At 49.4% G+C, this 14,299-nt stretch overlaps 1 protein-coding gene across 1 annotated transcript in view; it reads right to left on the reverse strand.

The window, feature by feature from the left end:
* LOC146187335 (cell adhesion molecule Dscam1-like) overlaps nt 1-14,299 on the reverse strand; it is a 668,136-nt gene that overhangs the window by 340,051 nt on the left and 313,786 nt on the right. The window contains exons 11-14 of the mRNA XM_084607643.1: nt 11,998-12,149; nt 10,372-10,495; nt 8,144-8,557; nt 6,414-6,575 (exon numbers count right to left, since the gene is read on the reverse strand). Coding sequence (XP_084463769.1) covers nt 6,414-6,575; nt 8,144-8,557; nt 10,372-10,495; nt 11,998-12,149 — 852 coding nt within the window. The remainder of the gene's footprint in view (nt 1-6,413; nt 6,576-8,143; nt 8,558-10,371; nt 10,496-11,997; nt 12,150-14,299) is intronic.

The following is a 14,299-nucleotide window of genomic DNA, read 5'->3' on the forward strand; positions in this document are numbered from 1 at the left end:
CGAGGGGTGGCAGGCCGAACTGGGCCTCCTCCGGTGAGTGACCGAGCGCGAGGGGTGGCAGGCCGGACTGGGCATCCTCCGATGAGTGACCGAGCGCAAGGGGTGGCAGGCCGGACGGGGCCTCCTCCGGTGAGTGACCGAGCGCAAGGGGTGGCAGGCCGGACTGGGCCTCCTCCGGTGAGTGACCGAGCGCAAGGGGTGGCAGGCCAGACTGGGCCTCTTCCGGTGAGTGACCGAGCGCAAGGGGTGGCAGGCCAGACTGGGCATCCTCTGGTGAGTGACCGAGCGCAAGAGGTGGCAGGCCGGACCGGGCCTCCTCCGGTGAGTGGCCGAGCGCAAAGGGTGGCAGGCCTGAACGGGCCTCCTCCGGTGACTGGCCGATTGCCAGCTGTGGCAGGCCTGAACGGGCCTCTTCTGGCTGCTGCCTGCTACAATGCGGGCGAAGGAGCGTGGCCAACACAGAGCCTGGTGTTTTGGTCATCTCATCACCCGGCGGCCAGGGTATGGGGCTGCTGCAGACGTCAGCCTAAGCGACGTAAGGGACGAGGAAAGAAGTCCTCTCCTCTGGCCCAGACAGCCTTGGCACCAGAGGTGATTGGCGGCCCCTTGGAACGTGAATCACGGCCCCAGGACATGAAGTACCAACCGATAAGCGATTTGCCGTCCACTTTCCGCCTCCAGGATGCCCGCCCTGATAATGCACCATTGGTGGCTGTCAAAATAGCGGGGATAGAAGTTCCCGCTCTACTGGAAACAGGTTCCACTGTTTCTGTTTTTGGCGATAAGGTCAAGCGGGCATGCGATTCAAGACATTTGCGGTTACGAGAAGTGACTACAAAGCTTCGGATGGCGTCGCCACAGATAGCGTCAGCAACCTCTGCAGCACGTCTAACAGTTACCGTGAATGGTCGCAAAATAAGGCAGCGCTTTCTGCATCTACGCGGACTCTCTTGTCCGGTAATTTTGGGCCGTAACTTCATCTCGAAGGCAGGAATCATTGTCGACCTACATTCAGGCAGCTACAGATACGGCTTTAATGCAGAACCACTAAAGTTCATTACAAAGATAACAGAGCGTCACTCAAATCTTCTGGTCACGGATCCCCCCTCAGTCGGAGTGGCAGAAAGGGGTGTTCTCACTGTCCTGCAGTCTTTCACAGGGCCACAAACGGAGAGATCCAGAATCCAGGAGACACTCGAGCCCTTCGCTACCATGTTCACGGAGGCTCCTGGAAAAGCTAACGTGCTGACGCACAGGATTGCCACCGGCAGCTCCCGCCCGATCCATTTCAACCCCAGGCCGTTGAGCGTCCACAAGCGAGGACTCCTGGATGCCGCTCTGGATGAAATGGTGGCTACCGATGCAGTAAGACCCTCGAAGAGCCCTTGGGCTTTTCCCGTTGTTCTTGCGCCTAAGGAAGACGGCACAGCACGCTTATGTGTCGACTATCGGCGGCTGAACGCTGTAACAGTCAAAGATTCGTACCCTTTTCCGTCAGTCGACTCTGTTATGTATACGCTTGGATCAGCAAAATTCTTCACTACTCTAGACTGTAGCAGGAGTTTTCTGCAGATACCGATCGCCCAGAGTGACATCGAAAAAACTGCATTCACTTGCCATCGGGGCTTATTCGAGTTTGTTCGACTGCCTTTCGGTTTATGCAATTCACCTGCTACCTTTCAGCGCGTGATGGATATAGTGCTCGGAGACGCGAAATTCAACTATGCAATGGCATACATGGACGACGTCGTGGTGTTTTCAGAAAGCCTAGATGAGCGTCTGATCCATTTAACCACTGTTTTGCAACGAATGAAGGACGCAGGCATCACCATTAATCCACGCAAAGTGCAGTTGGTTTCACGCAGAATCAACCTGCTTGGTTTCATTGTTGAACAGGGCACAGTACGGCCTGACGAGGAGAAACTGCAGGCCATATTGCAGCTGCCATCACCAACAAACGTCAATAGCCTGCAGCGATTTTTGGGCATGGTCGGTTTCTACCGCCACTTTATTCCAAACTGTGCGGACCTGGCAAGACCCCTTCATCAGCTTCTCCGGAAAGGCGCCCGTTGGTCCTGGACAGACACGGAGCTGGAATCGTTTCGGGCGCTGTCAGCAGCTATCGCCGATACTGCTCGTCTGCGGCTCCCGGACCTAAACCGGCCCTTTACAGTGCAGACTGATGCGAGTGAGTATGGAATAGGTGCTGTTTTACTTCAAGACCACGAAGGGAAGCTTTGCCCCTTGGCATTTGCAAGTCGCACTCTCTCATCGCGGGAACGAAACTACACGGTAACAGAGAAAGAGTGCTTGGCAATTGTATTTGCGCTAAAAAAGTTTCACATGTATTTAGATGGGGCTGAGTTTACAATTCAGACCGATCATCAGGCACTGTCTTGGTTGTCAAAGCTGCAGAACCCAGCCGGCCGTCTAGCCCGCTGGGCGCTCGCTCTTCAGAAATATAATTACAGGGTGGCGTACAAGAAAGGCACCTTCAACAAGGCAGCCGACGCCCTGTCCCGAGCTACGTTACCTGCAGATGGCGAGCAAGCACCGCAAGTCCTGGTGATCGCAGAAGCCGCTGATGCCTGGGGAACGCTGGTTTCCCGTCAACAGCTGCTCCAAGCTCAGCTAAGCGATCCTCAGTGTATCCAAATACGAAAGGGCCTGGACAGCGCCAACCCTGCAGGAAGCACAGCGCCTACCGGCAGCTATGACTGCTACCTGGAAGCAGAGGATGGACTTCTCCTGAGGTATATACCCGCTGCCGACACAGATGGCGGTGAGTCCCCATTTCGTGTTGTCGTACCAAAGAGCCTGCGCAAGCTCTTTTTAGAGTATTTTCACGACACACGCCTTGCAGGCTACAGCGATGGCAAGAAAACATATGAAAAGTTGGGTCGCATCGTGACTTGGCCCCGCATGAGAAAGGATGTCGTGGCATACGTCCGTACTTGTCTTACATGCCAGGCAGCGAAGGCAAGGGGAGGTAAACCACCGGGCTTCTTGCAACCTGTGGAGAGCCGTTACCCGTGGGAAATTGTTGCCTGCGACATAATGGGCCCTAATCCTAGATCTGTGAAAGGAAATCGCTACTTGCTAGTGGTCACTGATCATTTTTCTAAATGGGTTGAGTTATACCCGCTGCGTAAACTGGACTCAAAAGTAGTCTGGGATAAACTCCTAGACTCATTCACTCGGTTCGGCTTCCCGGCGCAGCTAATAACTGATAATGCGACGTTTTTCACGGGCAGGATATTTGCTGACACCTGCAAGGCTCTTGGCGTGCAGCACAAAAAGACTACGCCCTACCATCCTCAGGCCAACATCACAGAGCGGGTCAACAGAAACCTGAAAAACATGCTCGTGGCTTTCACGGAACGTCACAAAGACTGGGATTTGCGAGTGCAGGAGATGGCTTTCGCCACAAGAACCACAGTAAACCGGTCGACTGGTTTTACGCCGGCAGCTATTCTTCTTGGCCGTGAGCTTCGATTTCCCATTGAACATGACCTTACCCATGACTCTGATTTACAGGCTCCCAGTTAGAGCGCCCGTCTCGGCTGCGGGAGGTGGTTAGTTCGAAACCCACCGCCGGACACCCACCGGTAAAAATGGGTACAAGCGTCCCCCGGCCTGGCGCTCGGCTTTTCCAGGGGTGTGCGTTTGGGAGAAGCTCCGTAAACCCCGCTGCGCGCCCCTCCTCCGCAGTGGGCCCAAACCCAGTTTCGAACCTCGCAGCCTGCATAGGTGGTTCTGTTTGTCTTTCAAAGGTACTTCCTTTGACCCCTCACCTGAAGTGCTCCCTTAGAGCCTCAGCTGCAGCAGTCCACCACCGAAGCGGTGGCCTTGTGGTAGAGCATCCGCCTCGCATTCGGGAGGTACCGGGTTCGATCCCTGGTGCCGCCGGGTACCCACCGGTTATAAAATGGGTACAAGCTGTCCCCCGGCCTGGTGCTCGGCTCTTCTGGGGTGAAATGCTTGGGAAAAGGGGTCACGGCCCAAATAGTTGCGCCGATGTGGCAGTGATTCGTTCCGCCATCGGACAACGCCTTTTTTTTTTTTTTTTGTTGCAGCCGGAGCCGACCTGCTCTGGACTGCGAGGATTTTCTGGTTTTTTTTTTGACACGCAGCCCGGGGTCTTTCGTATTCGGCACGGCCTTTGCAGGCCATGGTTGTTCGAAACTAAGCCCCCGAAGGGGCACAGCAGGGTTAGCAGAGCCTCCAGTCGTCTCGTTGGAACTCTAAAGGAGGCCAGGGAGAACTTGGACCTCGCCCGCCTGGAGCACTGCGGCCAGTACAACAAGGGCAGGCGTCCTTTGCAGTTCGACGTTGGGGATAAAGTACTCCGCCGCTCGCACCCGCTAAGTGATGCCACAAAAGGATTTGCCGCCTCTCTCGCTCCTCGATGGACTGGTGCTTTTGTAGTAATAAAGCGTCTTTCGCGGCTCGCTTACATGCTTCGTCATATGCAGGGTGGCCGGGAGATCGGACCAGTCAATGTCGCCGACCTGAGAAAGTACTACGAGCGGCCAGAAATTACGTAACGGCACTCGGGTCTACCAGATGTGAACCACCTGGACCATCGTCTGATGAATGCCACCAATCCAGCGGATTCCTTCAAGCGGGCAGCTCGTCAGAACCAGCATTGTTTTTGTACTCCTCCCAGTGTCCTTCTTTGTTTCGTTCTTAGAAATCTCGGGAGGTGTCTCGTCTTGAGAGGGGGGGAGTGTGGGGCTCCGCAGCCGCTTTAGGTGTTTTAAACCGCGAGCGCGTCTTTCTATTTGTATTTTGTTTGCACGGGCAGCGCAAGTGCGCATGAGCAAGCAGATAATCTTGGTGGGCGTGATGTTAGCGGCGACAGACGAGGGTAGATAAGCGCGTCAGAAGCGAGGCGCGTGGCCTTTTTCGCCCCGGGGGAAAAGCCGGCGGGGGGCAACCGGCGAGCGTCATGGGCCAGCAGGGTGTGCACGGACGACCGAAAGAAGATCGCCGACGCGAAGATGGAAGCAGTGCCTGCAGGAACAGCCTAGGCGTATTTCTGTGAGTTGCTGTGCCGCGAGGAGCAATCTTACTTGTGTCGCCGTTAGCGCTTTGGCCCCATTGCTCGTTTTATTCGCTCCGCAGTGTGTTTTGTTTCGCCGCGGTAAGGCACTGACATTCTTCCCGCTTTCCGTTGGTGTTCTGTTGTCGCGCGCGTGAACAGCCTGTTCTTAGCGCAGTAGCGCCTTATGTTTCTTTGTTTTGATTTTTTGTTTATCCGGAATAAACCGGTGTTTTTAAGAGACTGGATTTGTCACTCGTCGGGCGAGACCATGGCTCGCGGACCCGTTTTTTGAAGGCGAGGCCTTCAATATTTAAATATGTTACAGTGGGCAAATGAATAACTTTGTGAAGCAGACCCGCTCGTATGTTTCGCGCACTCGGGCGCCGACGAGTACCTACGTCAAGAGACGCCGCCATAATATCGGCTAACGACGCAAACCGAGGTCGCCAAGCTGCGTTTGCGATAACCACAGTTAGTGGTGTAATCATGGTTTGGTCCGCCGTGTGTCGCGTAGCCTAGGTTACGCTAACCGTATTACTAGTGCGCTGCGCGAACTGGCGAACTCCTCAGGCGCCTCAGGCGTGTGCGAGCGAGGACGGGTTGACGCGAGTACGCCAGCGAGCGAGCGAGCGCGCGGCAACCGGAAGTTCGTCAAAGTGACGTATTTCAGGGCAGAGCTTCGAACTTTCTTGCATTCTTTATTATTTTAACTTCCCTCGGCGTACGAGTTGAGTGGGAAAATTAGAAGGGTAATTTTTAATCGCGATATCTCTGGTGTTGCAAAAGCTAGACCGAAAATTTTTGCAGGAGAATGATGGGTGGTTCAATATTGATCCGTGTTATGGCGTTGTTTAACCTTCTTGGTGACCATTTCTGTGGACCTTTAGGCTCTGCTTTTAAAGGTACGACGCGACCGTGTTAATGGTTACCGTCTACGGCTGCAGTAAGCGGATCCTCATTGGCTTACATGCATTTTGCTACTGGCTTGACCACTCATCCCTTAATTTCTTACTCTGTTATCTCGCACATTCTTTTATCTGTTATACCACACCATAAGCAGCTACCATATTGCGTGAAAGACCACCCAACATATATATAAATCATCGGTTTAAGGTAGCCTTACAAACGCGCCCATGTCGCCTGTAGCGTACCGTGTCTGAATAGGGGTGCAAAAAGTGCCGTAATTTTGATCTCCAACCCGCAGCCTCTTATATGAAAGGAGCTGCCAGTATGATCATGCCATGTGACATGGTGTCACAGAGCCCACAAAAGCAAGACGTGTGATTTTTCGTTCAAAATTCCAATGCCGCCAAGGCTTTCTGGAGAATAAGGCTTTTAAAAACGTAAATCTGTGTCGCCCTCTTACCGCGAACGTGGACATCCACAGTGCCGCTGGCGCTCTGGCCTCGGGGACCGGTGACGTGGCAGGTGTAGGTGCCGTTGTCTTCGTACTGGCGCACCTCGCTGATTACAAGGCTGCCATCTCGGAGCACTTCTTGCCGCTTGCTCGACGGAAGCTGCAGACCGCCTGGAACAATCGCGTCGACACAGCGCTTATTTCGTGCTGTTGCAGCCTAATAGCAAATTTCAGCGTTTGCTCCTGACATATCTTTCACCTTCATCACAATGGGTCAGTATTTCATAGAAATTCAACCCATCAAACTTCACCTGTTACCTGCAATTTCCAGAGCCGTACTCTGCTTTACATAATAAATTCGTAATTAGTTATTGTAGTGCTTACATTCGACGTCATTCAAGGCGGTCTGCTAACTTTATTCGTTCCAGACCATGACACTTTTACAGCTATTAACACATATAATTCGTAGGGCCTAATTTATTGTAACTCAATTACCCTTACTTCCAATGCATTGGGAGCGCAATTAAATCTAGATTGTCCGAGCTATAGCTTCTTGATGCATGCTTTATTTAAGATCATGCAGCCAAAGACCCAGCGGAATGCCTTGTCGAGGAAATGCTCCTTTTGAAAACGTTGTTTTAATTCCCCAGACGGCTTCTAAACATTTCACTCCTAGATTTCACTCTACACTGGCCTCGAAATTTTAATCGAAACCTTGTCTATAATGATCCTTCGAAGCTTGTATTGCAGCGCGAACCACAAGAAGGGACGACGACAGACAGAGTGAAAAGAGCGCTGACTTCCAACTATTTATTTCTCTGATATGCCACGCATTTATACACATTTGAAGCTTCAGCAGGAAAGAGCAGGAAAAGCAAATCAGCATGAAAGGCATAGGCGATAGGACAAAGCCCTAATTACCATCGATGCAGAAACTTCAGCTCTTTCTTGGTTAGTGCGACTGATGGCATGCTTACACACCTTTCCTCTGTACGAGCTATGTTTACCGCCTCTATTATCTCCCTGACACACTGATATAAATGCGTGGCATATCAGAGAAATAAATAGTTGGAAGTCAGCGCTCTTTTCACTCTGTCTGTCGTCGTCCCTTCTTGTGGTTCGAGCTGCAATACAAGTTAGATATAAACCAAGTAGCCCGCCAAGCAACCGTTCTGGAACGATTCTTCGAAGTTTCTGCGTATTTTGGTTTAAAAAAAAATATGAAATGGAAGGTTGCTTGGTTCAAGTTCCTTCATCTACTAGGTCTTAAATCCTATCTATTCCGGAGCAATTCCCCAACCAACTGCTGACCTCTTACACAGTGTACGTTAGAACAAGAAGATTACTCGGTAGATTAACCTCTTCACTGATCGACCGGTATTATAATTCAGTGAATGGCTAATTCTCCTCCAACTGATTGACTGACAGATTGCTTCAGTGCAGTTTCCTTGCTCATTTGACTAAGTCCTGTGTATGCGGCTTCGTTTACACATTTAGAAACGATTTCTTTCATCATGAATTTTTTTTAACTACATAAGCAAAAAACTGATGGGCACATAGCCGAAGCTAGTATAGGCCTGTATGGTATACACCCGTACGCGCAGCAGCGATCAAGGCAAGAATGAACAATCGTGCATTGATTACAAGTCAACTAGATGACAATGCCAGAAAACTACCGTTCCAACGAGCGTTCTAGTATCGCAGCTGGATCAATTCGTGAGCAAAGTCTCCCGCATTACCTCTAGTCCAGGAGACCGTCTCCACGGGGTAGCCCGAGTAGCGGCAGTCCAGGCGAAGCGGCTCTCCAGCCACGGCGCTCACGGGGGCCATGGGTCGCACTCGGGGTGGACCTAGCACGTTGAGGCGGGCGGCGTGCTCCACTTGGCCGGCGCCATTGGCCGCACGGCACGTGTACAGGCCGCCGTCGTCGGGCCGCACGGCGCTGATGTTAACGAAGCTGGACACGTGTCCCGGCAGCGCCACCGCCGATGCGAGCGGCGCCACTGTCCTGCTCCTGCCGTCCAGGGGCGTCCCGTCCAGGGACCAGGAGATGTGGGGCAACGGACTACCCGTTGCCGAGCACTGCAGCGACACTGCACGGCCCGGCTCGGCCGCCTGCTCCGAGAACACCGACAGGAACGTGGGCGCCGAGACTGCGAGCGTTGTTATGTATATAGTGAGCATATATATACAGATTTCGCTTAACAGACATTTCGCTTCAAAGAAAAGGCAATGCTGTCCGTTGCTACTCCATAGTACAAAGTCGCTGCTTTTGGTTGAAGAAAGGGTCGACAGAGTCGGAAGGTGTGTTGGGCCATATATAGGATAACCCTGTAAACGTTCGGGTTTCCTTATATTTTCAACTTCACTTGTGCAAGGCGAAAACTAAGGACACGAAAAAGGTTCAACGAGTGCTATTAGAGGGCCTGTGCTCTTGGAAAGTAGGTTTTATCGTTTTTTGTTGCTTTCTATTTACCTAGGCCACTCTATTGCCCGCCAACATCTCCAAATTTCACAACCCAGCTGGGCCGATCATAGGCTCCACACCTTCCACCTAGTGAACAGCACAAAGAGCATAAGACCAAGGTCCGTTGCCACTGCCGCGTGACAATGAGCTTTCTTGCTAAGAATAATGTTTCATCAACTCGCCCAACCATTCACAGTCAACACTTTCCTTCGGCAGTCATCCTCGTGCATTTTGCTCACTGAAGTAAGCATTATATCCCTGTCTAGATTTCATTTTAGAATACTGGTATCGCATTTTTTCAAGATTCTTCAACGCGAACTAATTCTGAGCTTCCTTCCTGTTAACATCACCACGTGCGCACCAATGTCACGTGCTTTACAGGAAATAAGTTTTGACCAAAAAAGGTTGGAACAAACTACGGTAAACAATTCCTTCTATTTTCCCGCGCACTATTCTCTAAATATATAAACTTGATAATAAAACAAATCAACACCTTTACTTCCTTAAAAGGCAATTCGAAATTCACCTACTCATCGCGAAATCCCCTCTGCCTATCTATGTGTTTTGCAATCTGCACCGGCACCCTAATGTGTGATATGTTTATGGTGCTGACTGATATATTGTATTTTAGGAAACGTAGCATTAAGAAGACAAGGACAAAATAAGGGATACACACACGAGCGCTTCGTGTGTGTATCCCTTATTTTGTCCTTGTCTTCTTTGCGCTACTTTTCCTAAAATGCAAACGCACCAACTCGCCCAATTCAGTATTCTTGATATATTGTCTTCTGTACTGCAGTCCCTGTATTTCTATGTACGGATATACTGCGGTATTTGTCTGTGTGCTTATATTACTTGTGCTACTCGCTGTGTGTTGCTGTCTGTTTTCGGGTGTCTTATGTTTGTCGGCTATTTACATTGTTAATCTCGTTAACTTTGTTCTAGGCATGATGCTTATTGATTAGTTGCCTATCTCAATTTTACTGATATGAGCAATGGGGGAAGGCCACATTTGCGGTTTTCTAATATGGGACCTCGAACTTGCTTTATAGTACTTGCAAAATTTCGTGTTTACTTTAAATGACCTTTAAACATTCAATTTCAAATTTCAGTATCAAGTCCGCTGCAGCAAATTCGATCAGTGATGCTCCATTTGCGATTTATATTTTTGTAGGGAAAATTAGGAACGAAACATGCAAACAGGAAATCTTGGTGGGTTTCAGGAAAGGTTTTGGAGCAGAAAATATCTAATTGTTTCTCAACTACTTCTCTAAACTGCCTCAAGAAAAAGAAAGCAACTAAATAACGATTTTCGCGCCTAGTAATTGGGATTTTTACTTACGGGATGAAGGGTGACGGTCTTCGCTTATGAACTTCATACATTCACATCTACGTGAATCCGTAGACCTCGGACGCATGCAAAGCTTTTAGGCAGATCGACAATAAAGGCTATGTAGTCGTGTGCTGCAAGCAGAACGAGCAGGAAGCGGGAGCACTTACATCCCAGCTTGAGCCGCGCTGAGCCTTGAGCAGAGTCTCGCTCGTTGCGCACAAGGCACTGGTACATGCCGGCGTCCTCTCTCGACACAGGCTGAACCACTAGGGATCGGCCGTCCGGTGAGACCTGCGAAAGCCAGAGCGGCCTCCAACACTAATCGCTAGAGCGGAAAGTATGTCTCAAAAATGAATTTGGCTCTTCGTGCAATAGAAGTCTTTCACATTATTTGTTTTGTTTTCTGTTTAGGCGGAAACCTGAGAGCAGAAACCTGCTCAGCATGCGTCTGCTATTTTTCTGCCGACGAATGATGCGACGGCTTCCCGCATGAGCAGACGGGCATCAGCATTCTTAGACGAGGATGTCAAGAGTGAATTTTCGATCACCCTCAATCAAAGTTTTGTTAAAAAGCTGCTCCCCCCTCCAAATCCCCGCCCCCCTCTTAATGTGACGCATGCGGCTAGTCCACGCCGCCCTCCGTTTGAGCGGTGCCGCTAAGAGGTTAAATTGCTGGCATGAAATAATTTCTTCGGGAGCTGAACGCAGGTGAATGCTTTTATCGCCGCATTTCATCGTGCTGGGGGGTGATCTCAGAACCTTCAAAAGAAGTGCCGCTTTCTAGCATCTCTGTTTTTTCGCAATGCCAAAATATCAACTTTATCTTCCAGATGTCATTGTATAGAGAAACAGTTTGAATGGTGACACAAGCTCCACTTCTATATATTTTCATACTTTTCTTTATAGTGCGTTCATAGCGGCAGCGTTCGTTTGCGGGTGCTGGATGGCTGCAATTTTCGGGTAACGTGTACGCTAGCTGACAAACTACATGGTGTTCACCGAGTGATAGGGCATCGTAGTTTGATGTCTATTCCGGAAAGCGCCAGGACATTCTCACAATCGCCAGCACAAATTCAGACTGGAGCACACTGCTAACCTACACTACTGCTACATCATGGAAGGCATCTGCGTGCATAGATATGAAGCCTCTACACGGGCACGACCATATCGAGGTGCTATGCTCGTTTTCTTCAGATCGCTAATCAAATATTAAGGCCCATGGTATAAGAACATTTGATCTAGACACTCCGAGGCAAGAAGCTAATTAGAGGTTTCCGTATTATAATAATTCAATATGACGTCAGAGGAAGGTTTGCTATTTGTTGCGGCAACTCAGCATTTCAGTTAAACAAGACAGCCAACGCAGTTACGGTAGGCACGACAGAGCACCTGAGCGGTGTCCGGGCCCTTGTTAGGTGCCTTGCAACCTTCAACCTCGGCCCCCTCTATGATTGTATCTTAGGGAACAATACACAACGTAGGTGAGGGGGGAACCTGGTATTTGTCATAACTGCATAAAGTATTGCGCTGCAAAGTAAAAGGAATAAGAGCAATTTTGTATCTTATTTCGCGTACACAAACCTTGAGCTTTTGACCGGCAGCATGGTTCGTCGATACAAAGGGGGCACAAAAATAAGTGCAGAAACATATTTCGTTGAGACGTCTTTCACATTCGAGTCGATATAATCCTTTAAACTACATCACAGGGTAGCGCAGTAAAAAAAAAAAAAAAAAAAAAAAAGCACAAAAAGTAGTCCAATCAATAACATGTAGCGTCCTAGCCAGTTTTTCACCTGAACCCTGGCGTCGCCGGGTCGCAATGCTCGACCATCCTTGATCCACACCATGGTGGACACCGGGTGTCCTGAAGGAATGCAGTTGAAGGATGCCGTGCCACCCAAGTCCACTGTTTGTCGGTCTGGGTGAACGACTGCTGACAATGGCGCTGGCGATGAAAAAGGGAATAAAAGAGGCCTTTTTGCAAAGTACTCGCCTGAGAGCATAAATAAACACTATCGTGCTTGGAAAATAACACCAGGTTACACGCTGATATTAACTGGAAAGCACGTGCTGGTTCCAGATGTAGAAACTGTGAGCAACTTTAAACTATTTCACAGAACCCTGAAAACTGCCCATGAACGGTACCACTTAACAAACTGTAGCGAAGGTTGCACTGTGCATTGCCAGCGAGAGTAATTTCACTCGGCATCGAACAAAGAGCTGAGGAAAACACGACGTAACAACCCTTTTAGTACATCATTGCACAGTTCGTGGCAAGAGTCACTACCAATGACGTCGCAAAACAATGAGAGTGCATTTAAGAGTTTCTCGCTTTCTGATTACCCTAGGAACACTAGCATGATTCCGGAGTTCATACGGAATCACATGCTGTATATTCAAGGCCATAAATTCAAAGCTCCTTCGAGCAATACGTCAGACCTAACACATTAGTCTATAAGGTCCCATCAGAACGTATCGGAGACCGTGGCTTCTGCTACTGCCTCAGTGGTCTTGAGAAGCTGTGGGTCTCGTTATAGTTCAGGCATACTGTTACTGAGAATCCCTCTCGAATTTTGCAACAGTCATCAGCAAAAGAATGACCCCACATAAGTGCGGGTCCTAAATCAGCGGTATTCTAAGGAGGGCTGTATATTGTGAACAACTTCAAAGCTGCAGACACCGAAGGAGCGCATAAGGAACTACAAAAGTTGAATTTATTGCAACACTTTATCTCTAGGTAAGAACCCTCTCCAGGTTCATGTTGCCGTCATCTCCCGTGAAATTGGAGACGGAAGCAGTACACGCCCATTTTACTACGAGCGTAAATGCTCGCTTTCGCTTTTGTCCTTATTCTTCTGTCCAGTTTCTGACTCCAGGAATATTCAGACATGGTGCGCCCAGAAAAACACACACAGGGGGACACACGCTAGACTTGCAACTGAATTTTACTCCGTAAAAGACGCATTTCTACCCGTGCTTCTTTTTATTTTCCGTCTTTTTTCGTCTTTCTTAACTTGCTGCGCTGGTTCCGCCTTCAGTTGCAGTCACGTCAAATGTGATAAAAAAGCTAGCTAAACCCATCACGTTTACAACATGCACTGAAGTAATCAAAATCGATAAGGCTGAAATGCATAAGCGACAATGAACATGAAGATTACCGTACGAAATAGACCTTACATAATATAAAAATATAAACACGAAGGAAAAGACTGTGGTGGCGAAAGAAATCATCAAAGGGAAACGTGAAGGCTAAAACCGACAGGCCGAGGTGACAATGAATGAAAGAGACAACGCAACCATGAACTTATAAAAAACCAATACACAGCGACAAACAGAAGCAACAATAAGAACGAGTGTTCCAACACATGCGAAGAATATGCCACCAAAACCCTTGACGCAACCACAGGTACAAGCCGTAGGGCAGAGGAAATGAGCGATAGCCTAGAAAGGGGAGAATATTGCCCGCTACAAAGTAACAAGGTGAAGACGAAACAACAGCTTATGTGTGGTGAAAAAAAAACTATTCATAATATTTGGTAGCCACCATACCTTTTTAGAAATTTTCATTTTTTATTAGTGAGCGCAACACAGGGCTTACTCACGCATTCATCTCCTGCCAGTTTAATGTAGAGGGCGTTAAGGATTTCCCTGCCCTCCTTTGTACTCATCTTTCCGATGGCTGTGGTTTCCTCCCATTTTGGGTACAGGCTGTTTGGTGAGGGCATTTTTGCTATGTTCGGCCAAGTAGTTGTCCATCGCAACGGCTGAAACCTTTAGCTGGTGCTCCTGCAATTTCTTGTTAAGGCAACGGCCTGTTTGTCCCAGGTAGCGTTTGCCACAGGGCAGGGGGATATTGTAAACAACAACCTTCTGATATTTCACGGCTTTTGTCTGGTGTTTCTTGGTGCAGGCATTGTTCTTCATGCCGCCGTTGACAATCCTGCAAAGCCTGCTCAACTTCATCGGTGTTGTTAAAACTACCGAGACGCCGTCCCCCCCCCCCCCCCCCCCCACACACACACACACTTTTTTGAGGCGGTGAGACACGCCGTGCAAGTACGAAAACCGGCTGTTAGACGTGCTGTTACCAGGGTC

Source organism: Amblyomma maculatum, chromosome 6 (genome assembly GCF_055883805.1).
Source record: "Amblyomma maculatum isolate TAMU_Amacu chromosome 6, ASM5588380v1, whole genome shotgun sequence".
Lineage (NCBI taxonomy): Eukaryota > Metazoa > Arthropoda > Arachnida > Ixodida > Ixodidae > Amblyomma > Amblyomma maculatum.